General features: G+C 38.1%; 1 protein-coding gene across 1 annotated transcript in view; it reads right to left on the reverse strand.

Annotated features, from left to right (window-relative positions):
• GABBR2 (gamma-aminobutyric acid type B receptor subunit 2) overlaps nt 1-17,808 on the reverse strand; it is a 451,814-nt gene that overhangs the window by 149,635 nt on the left and 284,371 nt on the right. Inside the window, exons 9-11 of the mRNA XM_048940847.1 lie at nt 8,909-8,989; nt 6,007-6,157; nt 5,425-5,557 (exon numbers count right to left, since the gene is read on the reverse strand). Of these exons, the coding sequence (XP_048796804.1) occupies nt 5,425-5,557; nt 6,007-6,157; nt 8,909-8,989 (365 nt within the window). The remainder of the gene's footprint in view (nt 1-5,424; nt 5,558-6,006; nt 6,158-8,908; nt 8,990-17,808) is intronic.

A 17,808-nucleotide genomic window follows, 5' to 3' on the forward strand; every position in this document is an offset into this window, starting at 1 on the left:
AAACCGTTATATAATTCTATGATTCTATTATCGCTTGCTAACTGAATACAGGGCTTCATGTTAGTTGGTTGCCCAGGGTCAAGTCCAAGTAGATCTTGCCCATACTATACCAAGGCAGCCCAATTTTGAAATGCTTCTGTCAAAATATTTTCCTTCTAGTCAGTTCCCACAAAAATGGTAAGCAAAGAACCTCAAGGTGACATGGGTTGATAAAGAAGAAATAAAGAGAAATAAAAGTTGATATGTTCTCTCCCTCTATCTGTTTATTGTATAGTTCCTGCTTCCAGAGCTTCTCTCAGCCAAATGCATGACTTTCAGATTGTTAGCAAATAGTCCAGCATCTCCCTCACACTGCAGTTTCCTCTCCTCCTTAGGAGCTCATTCTACAACCTCTCGCACCCCAATTTTTCTCTCTGCGCCTCACTGCAATTCCTGAATCTCCGCTTGATCTTCAGGTTTTCAAGATGTTTTACCCATCTCATGCCACCCTGCAACCCTGACCTTGCAAATGTTCAGGATTTCCCAAGAAAAGGTGCAGTGTGGATCATGGAATTCCATCTTGGATAGATGTTCTTTCAGTACGTAGGAGTTGCAACAATATCTGCCTCTGATCCCGTGGAATGCTGATGTGACTATGAAAAATTAGTGGAAAAGGACAAAAATTTGCCTTTCACACTGCAACACAATAGTCAGATTTTAAATGTCTGTTGCCCACATTTAAGAACTATATTAGCAGACAAACCCTAAGTGCTTCTGAAGATATGGAAACATTTGAAGGTGAATAATCAAAATGTAAAGTACACCTCTGAGAAGTGAAGGTCTGTAACTTTTACTGTCTTTATGAATATGCTCATTCTCAAGATGTCTAAATGAGAACACATGCTTAATTTAGTAACAGTATAGTCTGCAAGATTTAGATCCTTTTACCCTCATTGAACACGTCTGCAGATCTCTGGAGTGCTCAGGAGACTGAAAGACAGCCAGTGTCTCCAGAACAGATATCTCCTGGAATGGTATGAATCCTATACTGACTTGTTCCAGTCACTCATTCAGCATACTCTCTAGGACAAAGTGGTGCCATACATTGGGAGCATCAGGACTGAGAAGAAGCAGAGATATTCCTTCTACTGCTATTTAGTACACAAAACCTTTGTGCATAGTGACTACGGGCATTTTACAGCAACCTGAAGTACTCAAAAAAACTTCTTTTCAGACCCATTTTAATCAGTTTTATAAAAAATAATATGTATTAACAACTACTTCATGCATCTACTTGAAGGAGATCTATAACAAAGAAGAGGTGACTATGCTTCTCCCATGGGTCACAGGATCACAGAATGATGGGGTTAGGAGGGACCTCTGGTTCTAACTGGTCCAATCCCCTGCTCAGACATGGTCATCTAGAACAGAGCTTCCATCATCTTTTGAAGATCTCCAAGGAAGAGACTCCACCACTTCCCTGGGCAATCTGTGCCAGTGCTCTGTCACTTGCAAAGTACAGAAATACTTCTTGATGTTCAGAGAGAAACCCTCATGTTCAAATTTTGCCCACTGCCTTTCAGTGTAGTAGTCTTTCAGCCCACATTAGGTTGAACTTGCAAAGACATTAGTAGTCTTAAAAGTAAGCACGAAATCCTCAGTAGAATGTATTACAGAAGTCTAAACATTATTATCATGTTTAATATTCTATTTTAAGTAGCTCTATTTCATACATCTGCTTCAACTCTATTCATAGGATATGCCACTGGCATTGCTAATTTTGAGTCTCTCTCTTCCATATAATGAATGCTTTAAATTATTTTCCACTTGCTTGCATTTTTCCAGTTGGCATCACTCTTGTTTCCCACCCTTACTTCAAGCTTCTCTTTTTCTATGACACCATGGTAATTCTGAGATTAAAACAAAGACAGATCATCCTCCTTCTCTCTCCCTACCTCATGTCTAAAGCAATTTATAGTTCAGATACATACAAATTTAAATAATGTATTGCTTTTCTTCTTGTCTGTACAACCAATTATATTTCTATTAAGTAATACATGATGTAACTGTCACATACTGCACTGACCACTTTCTTGAAATATTTTATTTTAAATAGTTTTAATTCCATGCAATTGAAATCTTAAATTTGACATCTGATCTGCAATTCAGACATGGAACTAAATAATACTATGTTTGGTATTATAAACTCCTATTATAAGTACACAAATTACTATGTATTTTGATATACCCGATTACTTTTCCATAGAAAATGGAACATAGTATCAATATAAAAATGTGTTATTTTGAAAGGAATTACCCACACAAGTACATAGTCAACAATACAGAATTAAAAGACATATAACAGCCCTATTCATCAAATTATTTGACCACATGATTAAAGTGTTTTGCTGACTCTCAAAACATTTAATACTTGGTTCTGGTTTATAGAACTCCTCCTTCAAAAGTGGTACAATTTACTAAAGAAATCCTTTCAAATTTTCAAGTGTTACTGGTATAATTTTATATTGTGCTTCAGTGTCCTTGGAATATTATAGAATAAAAAATAGATTCAGTTATATTTAAGGTGCTTCTATTAGAGTTATCAGAAAGTTATCAAAAATGACACTAATATAGAATGATCTCTATGTTTACTATATCTATATACTATATCTAAGAAAACATTTATCATATATGTACAGCTACTCTGCAGAGACCTAATAATTTTATGATTTTTGAAATACGGAGGAAAAATAAGGTGATTACTTAGCTTAGAGAGAATAGCGTTAATGATAGTGTTTTAGATTTGCATGTACTTACAATGGCTGAATCAAAATTTTGATTTCCCTACAGAAGAAACAAAAATCTGCCTCTTTCAATGTGGTTCTTCTTTGCGCCTAAGTTGTTCCATTTGTACCCACATATTTTTGGCTCAACAGCTTTTTATGATCATTTTCCGTTCTAGTTGGTTCTTTTAAAGACTAAATAACAGTTTTTCATAAAATGTGAATTTTATATCGATCTCTAATATGGTTAGAATGTGTATTAAAAATCATGCCTTGCCAGGGAAATGAATGATCAAGAGATATTTGTACTGGTCTAATCCTATAAAAGTACCTCAAAGTACTCTTTATGAAACCAGTGAGCTTGCTGCCCATATGGAGAGATGGTTGTTCATTACATGTTGCCAAGTGAACACTCTGTACTCAGTACTCAGTGGGAGTTTTTTGGGAGAAAGGAGAGACAGAAGAGTTACAGAACAGAAAAGTGAGTTTGTCTACCATATTTATGAATTCACCAGCATTAATTCAGTGTTTCCTAGATACTGGGAAAGCATTTTGCCATGTTGAATGGAGGCCATGGAAAGATTGCTTGTAGAAAGAAAATTGTTCATTGAAAGCTATCAGTTACCAGCTATTCCACTGAAAAAAAGATTATAACAGGAGGAGAAAAATTTTGAAATAATTGTTTTAATGAGCAGGAGGTTGGAAAAGTATCCTGATAACTTGATTCCGGAGGTTTTTTTGCATCTGTGATTCTTATACTAATCACTGACAGAGCTGGGATTCATAAGATAAATCAACATCCACGTACACAAAAGCACAATCAGGAATGATTCCATAATGAACTGAAAAACAGGAAAGCCAAGACTGAGGTGAAATCCCAAATTTTCAGCTCTGTTTACATAAGATATCCATTTAAGGTATACGATAATATTTCCTAATCAAAATTTGGCTTTGAGAATGCAGTATTCTGCTCTATCTCCTTTCTTGTGGATCCATTAGGTAAAGCTGATCCAAAGTTATTTAAGAGTCTATACAGATCTCCTCTAGTAGAGACTTTGGTTCTGTTAATCATCTTCTATGATAAATAAAAATGTCTTTAATTAAGATAAGGTGACATATTCAAATTTACATTCATTATTTTTAAAAGAAAGATAAGTGAGACAGAACAAAGCAACCCCCATTTAAATTTTATTGCTTTTAGAGTATGAGAGTACTGGTTACACTTTGAGAAGAAAATCAGAGATAAAATCAGCTAGCTGAAACATTCTGGTTCATAGGATTTTGGAAATGTTTGCTCATTTTTCTGTGATTAGACTAAGCTGTTTCACATTTAAAGTAGGGATTTAAATTTAGTTTTACATAGCTAATTCTGGATGGAAACCTGTTCCCTGGAACAGCTCTGTTCCGATCGGTACCTCTGATTCCTACTTTCCTTCCTTCTGCTCTGTAAAGCTTGGCTTCTTCAAGAGGAGGACGGTGAACAGCCTACTCATGCAATGGTCTACAGCCTAGCAATGAGGCCTTAAAGTCTGAATGTAAGCGCTACACAGCTAAATAGACACCTACAACCTGAACTCCTTGATACTAGATTTTTCTGCAAAGGAAGATGAAAAAAGAATGGGAATTGATATCAATAACTGGCTTCTAAATGAACACTTCTGATCCTTTGGAAGATGGTTCACACACACAAACACAAAAAAAGATTTTAGTGGAAATGCTGAGTCACAGTGTAAAACAGTGAGTGAGCACCTAGTGTGAAGGCAGGACCAACCCAGGGGAGCTTATCTGCATGCAATGCACCTGAATGACTGGAAGGGGGTGCAGGCAGGATCCACCCTTTCCCAGACCTCATTTAAAGGTTTGCAGTGAAGGTGTGGGATCCTTTTGGAGATCCCTGCCTACGTAAGGCCATCCAAAGGTAAGCAGCTTTTTTTCCTTTATTTTTGTATCCATAGCTGCTGCATTTGGGTTTGTCTCCATTAGCTGCAGCCAAAGACTTTGTTACCTGCTATTACTGCTGTACTTCCCATCACATTACAGCGTTACAAAGATCATCACTGGATAACAAATGAGTGCTGATACCTTCCACTTTCTATTGGTCCCTATAGATACTGAGCTTGGGAGAGATTAACAGATTTTCCTTTCAAAGACTTTGAGGAACCTTTTTCTGTTCTGTATACAGAGAATTTGTGCTCTAGTTGCAGGACTGTTAGGCTTGTGTGAATTTCAAGTCTAGCTTGGAAATAGCAGTAGAAGCCTTTGAAAATTCAGAGAAAAGACTGAGTAGAAATGTTTCAAGCAGCTGTCATGAAGTATGAAATAATATGGAATCTATAAGGAAAACATAGTAGCTTTGAAGATTTTTATTCTCATTTCATAGGCACAGCATTTAATGCAAAAACTACGCATGTAATTTCAAAACAAGAAGATACATTGACATTTTCAGTCTGAGGTAAGTTCCTAATGCATATGAAACTCTCACAAATAATAATACAGCTTTATGAATGTGTCATAATTTGGCCCCAGAAAATATTCCTGGAAAGAACTAAGAGAATCAGTTATTAAAAGGAATAAAGCATCCAAATACTGACCTCTTCCACTTACAAATTTAGTAAAGCTTTCTGCCAGACAATCTTAAATTCAAATACATGGAATTACTTACTGTGCAGAGTGTTTCAAATGTCTTTTCAGAGACAAAGGATCCATCAAGACCAAAAAGAAAAATAGATGCATAAGAAAGCATTCCTCCAAGGATAATAAGGTTGTTCATGTAGGGACTGGACATCTTTATTAATCTATGGACAAAAGATGATAGTGCATTAAAGAGATGATTCTTTTAGAGCAATAAAGAAGAACTCTTTGTAACCTTCTTATAAACCTTCCTGTAGAACTATAAGCATGCACATTTGCTTTTTTATAAACTCTACCACTGTTTCAGGTTTTTGAATATTTAGTGAAAAGTGTATCCTTTTTTACCAATGGGTTAATTAGATAGAGTAATGTTAATAGCTCACAGTCAAACATAACTTTTAAAAAATCACACTTTATGAACCTATAAAAAAGTTGTTCTAGCGGGCATTTGTTTCAGTATGTGTGTATATAACAGTAATTCTAATTAAATAATTCTAAATTATAACTCTTCTGCAGTTTAGATATTTTCCTTAACAAATATTAATGGCAAACTCCACAAACTTGGCGTTTAAATACAGAATAAGTTGAGACTGAAGTAACATGAATGCCTTACTTCTGATTTCTGTTTTTGATGTTAAAGAACAGGAAAGCACTGGCCATTATCATTCCTAGGATTGTGAGGGCTGAAAGGATGCTGTAGAGTGGTAGAGAGATCTTCCGTAGCTCCTCTTGTATAATTGTTTTGTCCTTTGGAGGTTCAAGTCCTAGAATTACAAGAAGGAAAAAAAGGCTAGAGTTCAATCATAGAATTTCTGTTAGAAAATATGCCTCTCCTCAATACGCTATCTAGATATAGCATATTTAGCAAATGTAAACCACATTCCTAACTGATGAAAATACTGACTTTGATAGACATGTTAGTCAGGTTGATTGACAAGAAGGTTGGTATTTCTGGAGCAGATTAACATGATCTTTGGGAAAAAAAAAAAAAAGCCAAACAAACAACAAAACCCAAATGCGGAACCTTGTAAAATATATGCCTATTTTCATTTTAAAATGTAAATAACACTGAACTAACTGTAAAGATTGCTAGGAGGTTATGCTTTTCTGAAGTAAGTGACAGAAATGTGAGTGGAAAACAAAGTACATTTTTTCTCAGCATACTTTCATTGCAAACGGGGCAAATTCGAATGGCCTTTCCAGAAACCCACCATACCTGCAACCAGTGCAGAGAAAGCTAAAACAGACATAGGACTGTGGGAAGCTGAAGCACAGGAGCAGGCAATTCCTAAATGTCAGAAGTCAAGCAGGCAGGGTGAGAAGTTCAACTTGGTTGAGCAGGGATCTTCTAGAACTATGTGAAAAAAGAAAGTGTATGGCTACTGGAAGTGAGGTTGGGTGACATGGGAAGACTACACAGATGCTCTTTGCCACTTCAGGGAGAACATTCATGTGGCCAGTACTTTGCGAGACAACAATAAGGGCATTTTTACATATGTTAACAGTAAAAGGAGGACCAGAGACAATATTGGTCCATTACTTGATGAGAATGGTCACCTCCAAAATAGGGATGGTCCTAGATATGTATATGGAATGGGTGACAAGAGGCTGGAGAGCAGCCCCATGGAAAGGGAGCTTCTGGTTGATGGCAAGTTGATCCTGAGTCAATAGTGTGCTCTGGTAGCCAAGAGTCAACCATACTCTGAAGTGCCAGCACTGCCAGCTCTGTGAAAGAAAGGATTCCAACTTTGCTTTGCGCTGTGCAGCCTCACCTTGAGCACCAGGTGCAGATTTGAGTACCACAATACAAGAAGAACATAAAACTATTAGAGAATGTCAAAAGGAGGGCAACAAAGATGATGATGGGTTTGGAGGGGAAAACATATGAAAAGCAGCTGACATCCCTGGGTTGGTTCGGCCCAGAGCAGAGGAAGCTGAGAGGAGGACTCATGGCGGCTGCAGCTCCTCACAGGGAGCAGAGGGACAGCACTGACATGTGGTGGCTGGTAAGGAGTGATCTTCCCCAGGAGTCTGCCTCGGGACTGGTGCTCCTGGGCCTGCTTTTTAAGCTTGTCCATGTGAACCTAATGAAGTTCAATGATGCAAAGTACAAGGAAGGTGTTGCACTTGGGTTGGGGCAATTCCAGATATGTGGAATAACTCATTGAGAGCAGCCCTTTGAAGAAGGACTTGTAGCTTCAGGCGGATGAAAAGCTGGATGTGAGCCAGCCGTATAAGGCTTGCAGCCTGTAAGGCCAACAGTACTGTGGACCACTTCAAAAGAGTAGTGAACAGCAGGACAAGGGAGGTGATTGCCATCTTCTCTGCCTTCATGCATCTCCACCTGGAGTCAACACAAGAAATATGTGGAGCCTTTGGAGTGGGTCCAGTGGAGGGTCACGAAGATGATCAGAGGGCTGGCACACCTCTCTTACAAAGAAAGGATGAGAAAGCTGGGCTTCTTCAGTCTAAAGAGAAGACCTCATTGTGGCCTTCTAGTACTTAAAGGAAGCTTATAATCAGAAGGGAGGCCTAATAGTGATAGGACATAGTGGAGTGATTTTAAACTAATAGAGGGTAAATTTAGATTAGAAGTTCAGAGACAATTTTTCACTCAAAGGGCAGTGAGGTTCTGGCACAGGATGCTCAGAGAAGCTGTGAGTTCCCCATCCCTAGAAGCGCTGAAGGACAGGTTGAATGGGGCCCTGGACACCCTGATCTGGTGGGGTGTCAGCTCTGCTCACAGCAAGGTTTTGGAATTAGGTGACATTTAAGGTCCCTTCAAACCCAAGCCATTCTGTTTAAGGAATCCTTGTGGGTTCTATCCAAATCAGGATATTCTACGATTTTGTGACTCCAAGCCATATGCCTGATTGAGAGTCAGCTACTGCTAATGAAAGTCATCTTCTGCTGAGAGTGTAGAGGAAGTCCACATGTTAATAGAAGCAGACTGGGGACTGGAAAAAAGATGACTAGGAGATATGGCAACACAAGCCACATCCTTTTTAAGGGCCTTGGGAGTAATACTGGGCTGAGCACTGTCTTTAGCCCTATTTCTTAAATGCCAACTTAAATAAAGCTAGCATTAGTATTTTGAAACTATACTTTCTAACTGTCAGCAGACCCCTCCCAAAAAAAACCAGTGACTTCCTTCTCATTTGCAAGTAAAGTACATGAGTAGCTTCTGAGGGGAGAGGAACTGGTAGAGTGGGAGATGAGGAAGAAATTAAAACATTATTGGTTGGTAGAGATGAAATGGATGACGTATCTGTAGCTTACTGAAATAATAAAAGATATACACATATCAGTTTCCCATTATTTGAATGGAAAGTATCAGTACAGTAAAACTAGCATTTTTTTTTTTGTTAGATTTCTCCTGCTTTTAAGAACAGCTTATTTCCTTTTCTCTGTATACAGTTTCATAGGGTTTTTAATACCAAACAGCTCCAACAGATCTCTAGACAGCAAGCTATGTCCATGTCACTCTTGTACCTCTTCTGAGTTTCCCATCTTACCTTGGAACCTGATGCTGTTGTTGATTATTTCCAGCGTGTCAGCTACAGCATTGTACTCTCCCACCTTCACTTCCTTTCTTTCTGCAGAGAAACAAACGAGCGATTGTTTATGGCAGCTCACATGTTCTCAATTATTTAACTGATTTTGCCTTCTTTTTGACAGTGTGTCAAAATGAAGAGAAATATGCTTGAAGTACATGAATTATTAAAGCAGAATGCCAGTCAGCTACCATCATTAAAAGAAATATTTCTGATTCATTTTGAAGAAATGCAACGGATTTTTAAGAACTTATTTACATAATCAGGAAATTGTTGTTACTGGGCACAGACATCTTCAGCTATAAGATCACATGCTTACTTACTGGCTCATACTGAGTGGGACACTTAGTTGAGAGATCAGATACAGCGAAATCACATGTTCTGCTCTCATTTTAACAGCCACCTTATCTTGCTTTAGTGAGGCATTTCCCAGGGAAGTTACAGGCTCCAGCCTGTATGGAGTAGCCTGGCTAGTTAATAGGTAACTGGGAATCTAATCTCTTACTCTGACTGGGAATTAGCAACTCATTAGTACAATGACTGAAAAACATACTGCATTATTTAATCAAACTCAAATTGCAATTGAGCTAAAATATTTACTGTTACTTTCATGTGCATTTTATGATTAATTATCATATATTTGATTTTCTTGTACCTAATGTAGATATAGCAACTTAATATGTTCAGATACTGCCTTAGCTACTGTTGCAGGTAAACATTAGTCCCAGCCTTTTGATGACATCTGGCACCAATTAATTTCTGCTATTTTTGTCAGTTTTTTTAGTACTATAGAGAAGGACAGAAACTTACTAAATTGTCAATTTTACACAAAAAACTTTGAAATTTTGGTGTGAAACAAAAAAAAAAAAAAAAAAAAAAGCAAACAACAGGCACATTGGTTACAGTGTTCTTTGAGCTGGCTCAGTGCAGCCAAAAATTTTCTTTTGGGCCTCTATCTCTGGGCATGCACAACCCTATTTGCATGTAAACTCTGAGCTATGACCCTATTTGTGACACTGATTTTGGGAGCTGATGATCACGAACTGGGTGCCCAATTTGAAAACACTGTATTTTACCCAACAGCTCCATGTTAACCTTTCCTCCTTTCTCACTCAAAGCAATTCTGCACTCTTCATCTCTGCTGAATGGAGCAGCTAGCTCCATTTCAGCAAAATCTGTTGGCTGATTAATGTTAGTCTGAAAGCTCACAGGAAGCAAAAGTTTTCCTTATATAAACTGCATTACCTATTGTTAAAATTGTTTATGCACAATTGTACACTGGGTTGCAAATTCAGCAGAGAAACACAGGCATTTGCTATGCTCCCATAAGTTAGAGATTGCAGTTCTGGAAACTGATACACCTTTCACATGAGCATTGGACATTCTCAGAGAGGTCCTAAGACTAGTTTGACATAAAAGTGCAATCTCCTGGTTTTCAGCAGCAGTTTCCAAAGGCCTGCCCATAAAAACAACTTATTTTGCATGTAGAATTATGTAGACAGTTAAGAACAGTTGGTGCTTCCTGACACAGCCTGAAAATTCTTTGGGAGACACACATATATAAATCTTTGGTAGTCTCAAAGAATGTTACCTGCACAGCTGTCATCTGAATACAAAAATGGTTACAGCTAAAACCTGAACAAATTCACTATTGTCTTTATTAGTAGCCTTTTGTCTTTATTAAAGTTACAATCTATGTGTCTAAAACTTCAAAAACAAACAAACAAACAAAAGTTAGAAATTAGAAAGACAAACCTCAGACTGTGTATCTATATCAATTTGCACATTTGATGCCAGACAGTCCACATCATCTACTTAGACCAGATGAAGAGGACATGCACCTTAGTGCCAATCTAGCCACAACCTTACAGCAACAGACTAAAAATCTGAAAGTTCTAATGAAGAGTGAAAAGAGTAATTGTTCCACATCTATTTTTATATGAGGCAGTTACTGGGATTTGTTTATATGAAGGATGCACATAATAAGTAGGGAAAAATACACGAATGACAGCCTAAACATATGCTCACTGATGAAGGTACTGAAAGGGAGAATATTCTGTGATATGACCTACAATGCCACTGCTTTTCAACGTTTATAAATTCTTACACAGCTTCCTTCACAAGTGAAAACAACACTGAGGATATGCCTATGATGGTAAGTGTAATCTAGTATAACAACTTAAAGTAGGCCAAAACTTTTTAGACTAGTTTGCAGGAGCTAGCCCTAATAAGAATGGAGATCAGTAGAGATATCTGGAGAAGTGAATTTCCATTGTGTATAAAGCTGGAGATGAAGAGTCTTTGGGATTTATATAACCAAGAATGTAAAAATACAGAGTGCTTAGTACTGAGGAAACACATTAACAGTGATGGAATAAGGGAAAAGGACCGTTCATATAGTGTACACTGAGGTTTACTGAGGTCAGGAGATGCCATGAAGATTCTTGATATCTTAAGTATTTGCATTCAGTGGAAGGTAGTCTATAAGGAAAATAAACTCCTGTTTTCATTGGCAGGAAAGATAAAGTCGTCATATTGTGATATGTTTACAGGAGTGCTGGTGTAGAAAACACATCTACAGCTGCTGAGTTTTCAGTCCCCAAACATCAAAAACTGTCCAGTGAGAAAGTCTCTTCCAAATCTTAAAGGAAGCAGAGAGTCAGCAGTATGTCTTGCAGCTCTTTTGTGTAGGCCAATACAGATAAGGATGGAACTGCAGGCTCCACTTCTCTCTATGCCATTCCACCAGGTTTCCTTTAGAAATTCTGAATGATTCAAGTCAGTATGCTGATCTTATGCTTAAGCTCTTCTGTATCAAAATTTATGTGTTCAACAACAAGACAGGGAGAAGTGGAACTCCTTCAAATAAATACACCAACTAAGTGCTTTTACACAATATCCAGAATACGAGTACTTATTCTTTAGTATTTACATTATTTTAAACTTGTTTCTCTTCCATACTCAAAATAAAGAGACCATATTGAGTCTCTCCTGCTCAGAATATAATAGGAAACAAAAAATGAGAGAGAATATGTTTTCTGAGATGTTTGTCAATGCTGCAATAGCAAATTCATTTTAGAATTTGAATTGCAGCTGTTCTTTCACACAAGAACAGAAGAAAACATTAGCAACTAACCAACTCAAAGAAAACTTGCCCAGAAATATGTCACTGCAAACTACGTCTAGAAGAATTATTAGCAACTAATCCTTGCTGTAAAATAATTGTCACAGAATAGATTACATTTATTACCAACATGAAAGCCTTTTGCCAACTAAGAATTGAACTACTCTTAAGAGTCAATTAGAATTCTTTCTTTGACATGTGTTATTACGGAATTTTATAGCCCACTTTAGGCAACTGTGGAAAAATTGACACACTACCACTTAATTAACTGGGCCACATTTCATAAAGGTAATACAACTGATATTTAATTACATAACAGATCATTAAATGTTCTTGTCAAATGAAAGCAAAAATATTCCTGCAGTGGACATCAAGTGAACAAACTTATCAAAATGCACAAGAGTACTGTGATTGCCAATATGACTGATAACCACTTACATGGAGAATTTCTAGATGAGTCTATGTTTAATTGCAGTTCTTTCTTCTATATGTCATAATTTCCACTTCTGTTACACTTTCTTATGCGTTTATTCACATGTGATGAAAATAGCTTTTAGAGAGAGGTATTTAAGGAGACAGAAAACATGAGGAATCTTTCTTAATTTCTTGCAATGCAAAAGAGGTGGGACAGATGTGCTTTCTTTGCTTTCTTCCATGGAGACAACAGTGGCTAACTCTTAACAATGTAGCGATTGTATGTATCTATGCACCTTTCAGTATGGTGCTTATACTGAAATGGTACGTATAACTCTTGTTGTGATGTAGTTAAATCAATATAAAAATGTTCACATCTATATAATCACCAGTATAATTTATGCCTACAATAATCACAGAATCACAGAATGGCCCGGGTTGGAAGGAACCTCAAAGATCATGAATCTCCAAACCCCCTGCCACAGGCAGGGCCACCAACCTCTCCATTTCCCCATTTAATACTAGACTAGGCTGCCCAGGGCCCCAATCCAACCTCGCCTTAAACATCTCCAGGGATGGGGCATCCACAACCTCATTCACAGCCTGTTCCAGCACTTCTCAACTCTCATAAGAACTTCCCCCTGACATCTAACCTAAATCTTCCCTCTGTCAACTTAAAACCATTTCCCCTTGTCCTGCTGTTATTTGCCCTTTCAAAGAGTTGATTCTCCTCCTGTTTATCAGCTCCCTTTACGTACTGAAAGGCTGCAATTGGGTCACCCCACGTCCTTCTCCAGGCTGAACAAGCCCAGCTCCCTCAGCCTGTACCCAGCTCCCTCAGCCTGGGCACTCTGAAATAAAGCAGTTTCCTAGGGGGTTACAGAAGGATGTATATTGCTACTTGCATGATTTAATGAACTTTTGTCTAGTTGATCATGTAAAAAATATGTATAGTCCAGCAGAATAAAGATGGACTTACAGGTCTGCCCTAGCATTACTGTTGGCTCCCAAACCTCGTTACTCTAAAAGGTAATTAAGCTCAAAGTCTAACTGACATTATTTGTACTTTCTTCCATTACTGCTGCATTTTATAAAGTGCATTTGCAAACTGCAAATGCAAGCGTGTAAGCGATTAGCATTCATTTACCAACACCTATAAGTTTTTAAAGTAAACTTAATAAATCAAATATGAAAACCTTTCCAGGTGGGAGTCACTGAGGTTTCTCCTTTAGAGGTCACTTAGGTTGTCCTCAACTTCAACAAGGCAATAAAGAAGTATTACCCGAAAGGTTGCCTCTGTGTCTCTACTTTAAAAAGCTGTTTCCAAATTTCCCTCATTTGACCTTCTTGTCTAGTTTGTTTGTTTGTTTGTTTGTTTTTCTGAATTCTTGGATTCCAGTTTATACATCATACAGAATGCTGTTAGAAAAACAGTATATATACTATATGATAATTACTCTTCATTGCCATTTCTCAAGTCCTATCTTGCATTCATCTATGAAGCAAAACAGACAGAAAGGTTAAGCTAGCCAAAGGCCAAATTGTGTATGTCAGCCATAAAGCCAGAATAAAAGCTAAGAAGTCTTAATCTGTGGGCTTATTTCACTACATTAGCATGGTATTTAGCCAACAGGAAACAAAAAGTATGCAAGCAAGCAAGTTCATAAAATGACATTAAGTGCTCTGAACTCATCAAAAATCTCATCCAGTTTTATAGCTCAAAAAGATTTTTCCATAAAAAGTTCAACCATCTGCATCCTAAATAGCTTATCAAAATTAAATTTGCTCATTATTTCTAACTTTTGTTTTCATCTTCCGTATTGTATATTTGCTGCCTGTTTTACTTGTTAAACTGACTTCTAGCTTTGCTTAGCAATTTAGTAATGTAGTTCATGTGGATTTAAATTTATCTTAGGTATTTGTATATTACATATCAAAGTGCTATATAACAAAATAAAAAAAGTAATGACTTCGAGTTTAAAATAATTACTCATTTAAATCTGAATCAGTAAAACCATCACAGTACCTTTCATTCAGGACATTGGGAAAGATATGAACAAATAAGGAAGGCAGACAATTGATGAAGTATCATGATTGGTGTAGTGAACAAGGTATACAAAATCTACACAGACTCTTCGCTGCTCCCTAGAGTATTATTTGCTGATAATTTGAAATGAGGCTGTACATGACATCACAATTTTGGTTTTAGTACTTCTAAATGGCACAACTTCTCAATCCAGGCACTGATTTTTCTCCTCTCTCATACATTCTCTTTAATGATTTGATTAACTTCTCATAGACTTCATAATATATCATTCTGTTTGCCAAAATTAATGATCTATGAAGTAATACAGGAAACATAGCTGTGTTTTTTAATGTGGCCGTTTATCTGAGAGTACTGTGGTCTACAAACAAAAGTTGATCTCTCTCAACATGTTTATTTCAAGTATCAGCTGGAATCAGCTTCCTCACAGCACAGTCCCAAATCACTGTGCTTTTCAGTGCTTAAGAATTTACACTGGGAAAAGTGCGAAACTGCAGGCTTGTATTTAAACTAACTTTAGAGTTACTCAAGTATTGAATTATAACACCATTTTATTAATTGTGGTGTACTTAAGCATCTTTGCTCGCACACAGCAGCCCATTTAAAGGAGGGGATGTGCTATGAACTGCTCACATGTACAGGCTGCGGCTGGTGTCCCATAAGACATCCCAGGAGGCTGCATAGTTTGAAGGCCCCTCCAGGCAGTGACAGGTTTGGATGTAGACACCACTGATGTGAAGAGAAGTCCCCTCTGGCATCAGCCCAGGCCACATCAGCAGCCCTGTCTGTCAGTTTCACCAGGAGAGGGACAAACTGGAGCTGTGTGAGAGGCTGCAGGTGCCAGTGAGGGAGGCATTTTGTTGTCTCTTCAGTTTGATTTCAGAGCACTAAAGCACTGGACACTGTGAGGCACAATTCCACGTATACTGATTTCAAGATAACAGTCAGTAAACAATAGAAAGGCATTGCATCAATTTTGACAGTTTTTGAGAGTTCCAAAGAAACTCAAGATGACAGAGCAGTAGTATTTCCAATTATCCTATCCAAAAGGAATAATTGCAAATATTCTCTCTTTGGTGCCCTGGAAAGCAAGTCTCAGTATGTATGGCATGCAATATAAGGACAATTTGGCAAATGAAAGAATCACTGAATCACAGAATGGCTTGGACTGGAAGGGACCTCAAAGCCTACCCAGTCCCAGCAAAATACTCTGGTTAACTTGGACAGAAGATCAGTGTGAACTTTTTGTCCTCCTGAGCATTTGATAGTCTAGCATTTCATATAATTTTTCTCCCGGAAGTCCAGAAGAAAGGTTTCATCACACTTATCTAAATATGCTACTCATCAAGCTATAATTTTAATTTCATTTCATTATGAAGTAATGATTATTATTTACAGCTGAGAAGATGAATTAATAATAATGATAATAACAACAATAACAACAACAGTTTCTTAGAAAGCCCTGAATGGTGGCTTCTTTCCTCAAAGCTGCTTTTCTTGTCATTCCAGTGATGCATAGCATAACCACTGACAGTGGCCCAGCCTGGGGACAGATTAAGCTGTCCTAAATAATGCAGCCAAATCTCTGCCACTATGTTTTTGGAGGCTGCTCAGATCTACCGAACAGTCTTCCTTTCAAGGGTTAGATGTCTTATTTAGATGATAACCATACACGTATGCGTAACATCACCATTATATTGCATACACGTGACAAGTGACAGAGTGTTCTGGAACAAGGTCATTTTCCCTCCATGCAGAAAAAACACTCCCACTTTCTGATAACCAAGCAGGGAGGAAACAAAGGCTCCGTTATCCCAAGTTATGCATTTGGATGCACACCTCTAATTACATGATCAGGGCATTCCCTCACCATCTGTCGCTGCAATACTTCCTCCACTGTGCTCAGCACATGCTGAGCAACCTCACAGTGGGCCATGTGTGGAGCTGGAGCATGTCTGCTCCAGCTGAGAGGTCAAAAAATGAGTTGCTGTGGCTTCTTTCCTTCATATTGCATCCTTAAAAGTTTTTCATTACATAGAGGTTTGAGTTGCACAGTTAGCATGCCTCAGATGGGAGGAGAGCAGCAGCTGGTGTGTGTCTTACTGTTGCAGGATCTGAACGACTCAGTATGTCCTTGCTTATCCACTTGCCCTTAGACCAGGTGGCCTGTGAAAACACTGCAGCACATAAAGAGCTTTGAATGTCTTCTCTGCCATTTGGGGTCAAACCCAAAGGCAGCATTCCTGCTACCCATCTCCTAAGATTAAAATAAGATTATCAAGGCAGAATTGAATACGTATCTACAAAGCTGTGAAATCTATGCTATTTTCTGTCTTGTAATTTGTAGGGCAGCTGCAGTGTTTTTTTCCCCTATAGGGCATTTTTGACTCAGTCATGCTAGTTTATTCTAGTAACTCAATTCAGAAAGAGCAGGGGAAGCTTTTCAGGAAAAAATGTAGAGCAGCGAAGAGTCCGTGTGCATAATATCCTGCATATACAAGTGACCTCTTGCTGGGATATAGGGAAAACTAAAGAGTTATACAAGTAGCCATATTCCTGGAGAACACTCCTTAAGGTTCAAGTGCAAATGAACAAGAGAGACATCAAAAAAAGACCCATCAAATGCCATGAACATCGAGTCTTTCAACCTCCAGACCTCCCATGAGAAGAAGTCTGTCTCTGGGCTTGAAGACAAATGGGATCACAGGTTGAATTTCCCCACCCCTAGGAAGCAATGCTTTCCATGAGAAATTGGCTTATCACTACTACATTTAGGGTCGATCAGGTCACTATTAAGTAAGTGAGGATAATGTTACACAGCCCCAAAAAACCCAAGAATTCATATGGTGAGGAAAGTGTGCTCAGGGGCACTGCTTCAAGTATTTTTACAAGCAGAAGTGGCTGCTACATATTTCCCCTTCAAATTCTGTATTTCATATCTATCCTTATGATTCCTAAGATGCTAATAGAAGTTTGACAAGTTTGGGCATCCTCCAGGTGGAGGAGTGTTGCAAGGACACAAGCACACGTGTAGAGGAACATCATGCCTCATGCACCAAGGCACTGGCAGACATGAAATCTTGCAAAATATTGTCAGCTGGAAAAAATGACCATGCTCAATTCTTGCATGCTTTAAGAGGTGGAACCAGAAGCTGGATCCAGTCATGGGAGTCTGCTAATCTAGAAAATAAATAGAGAGTTTGAAAAAAAAAATCAGTGTTTGAAATCTTCTGTGTAGAGCCCAGTGCCACAGCCCCCTGCACTGATATTTCTCAGCTC

The sequence above is a fragment of the Lagopus muta genome, chromosome 3 (genome assembly GCF_023343835.1).
Source record: "Lagopus muta isolate bLagMut1 chromosome 3, bLagMut1 primary, whole genome shotgun sequence".
NCBI classification, from domain to species: domain Eukaryota; kingdom Metazoa; phylum Chordata; class Aves; order Galliformes; family Phasianidae; genus Lagopus; species Lagopus muta.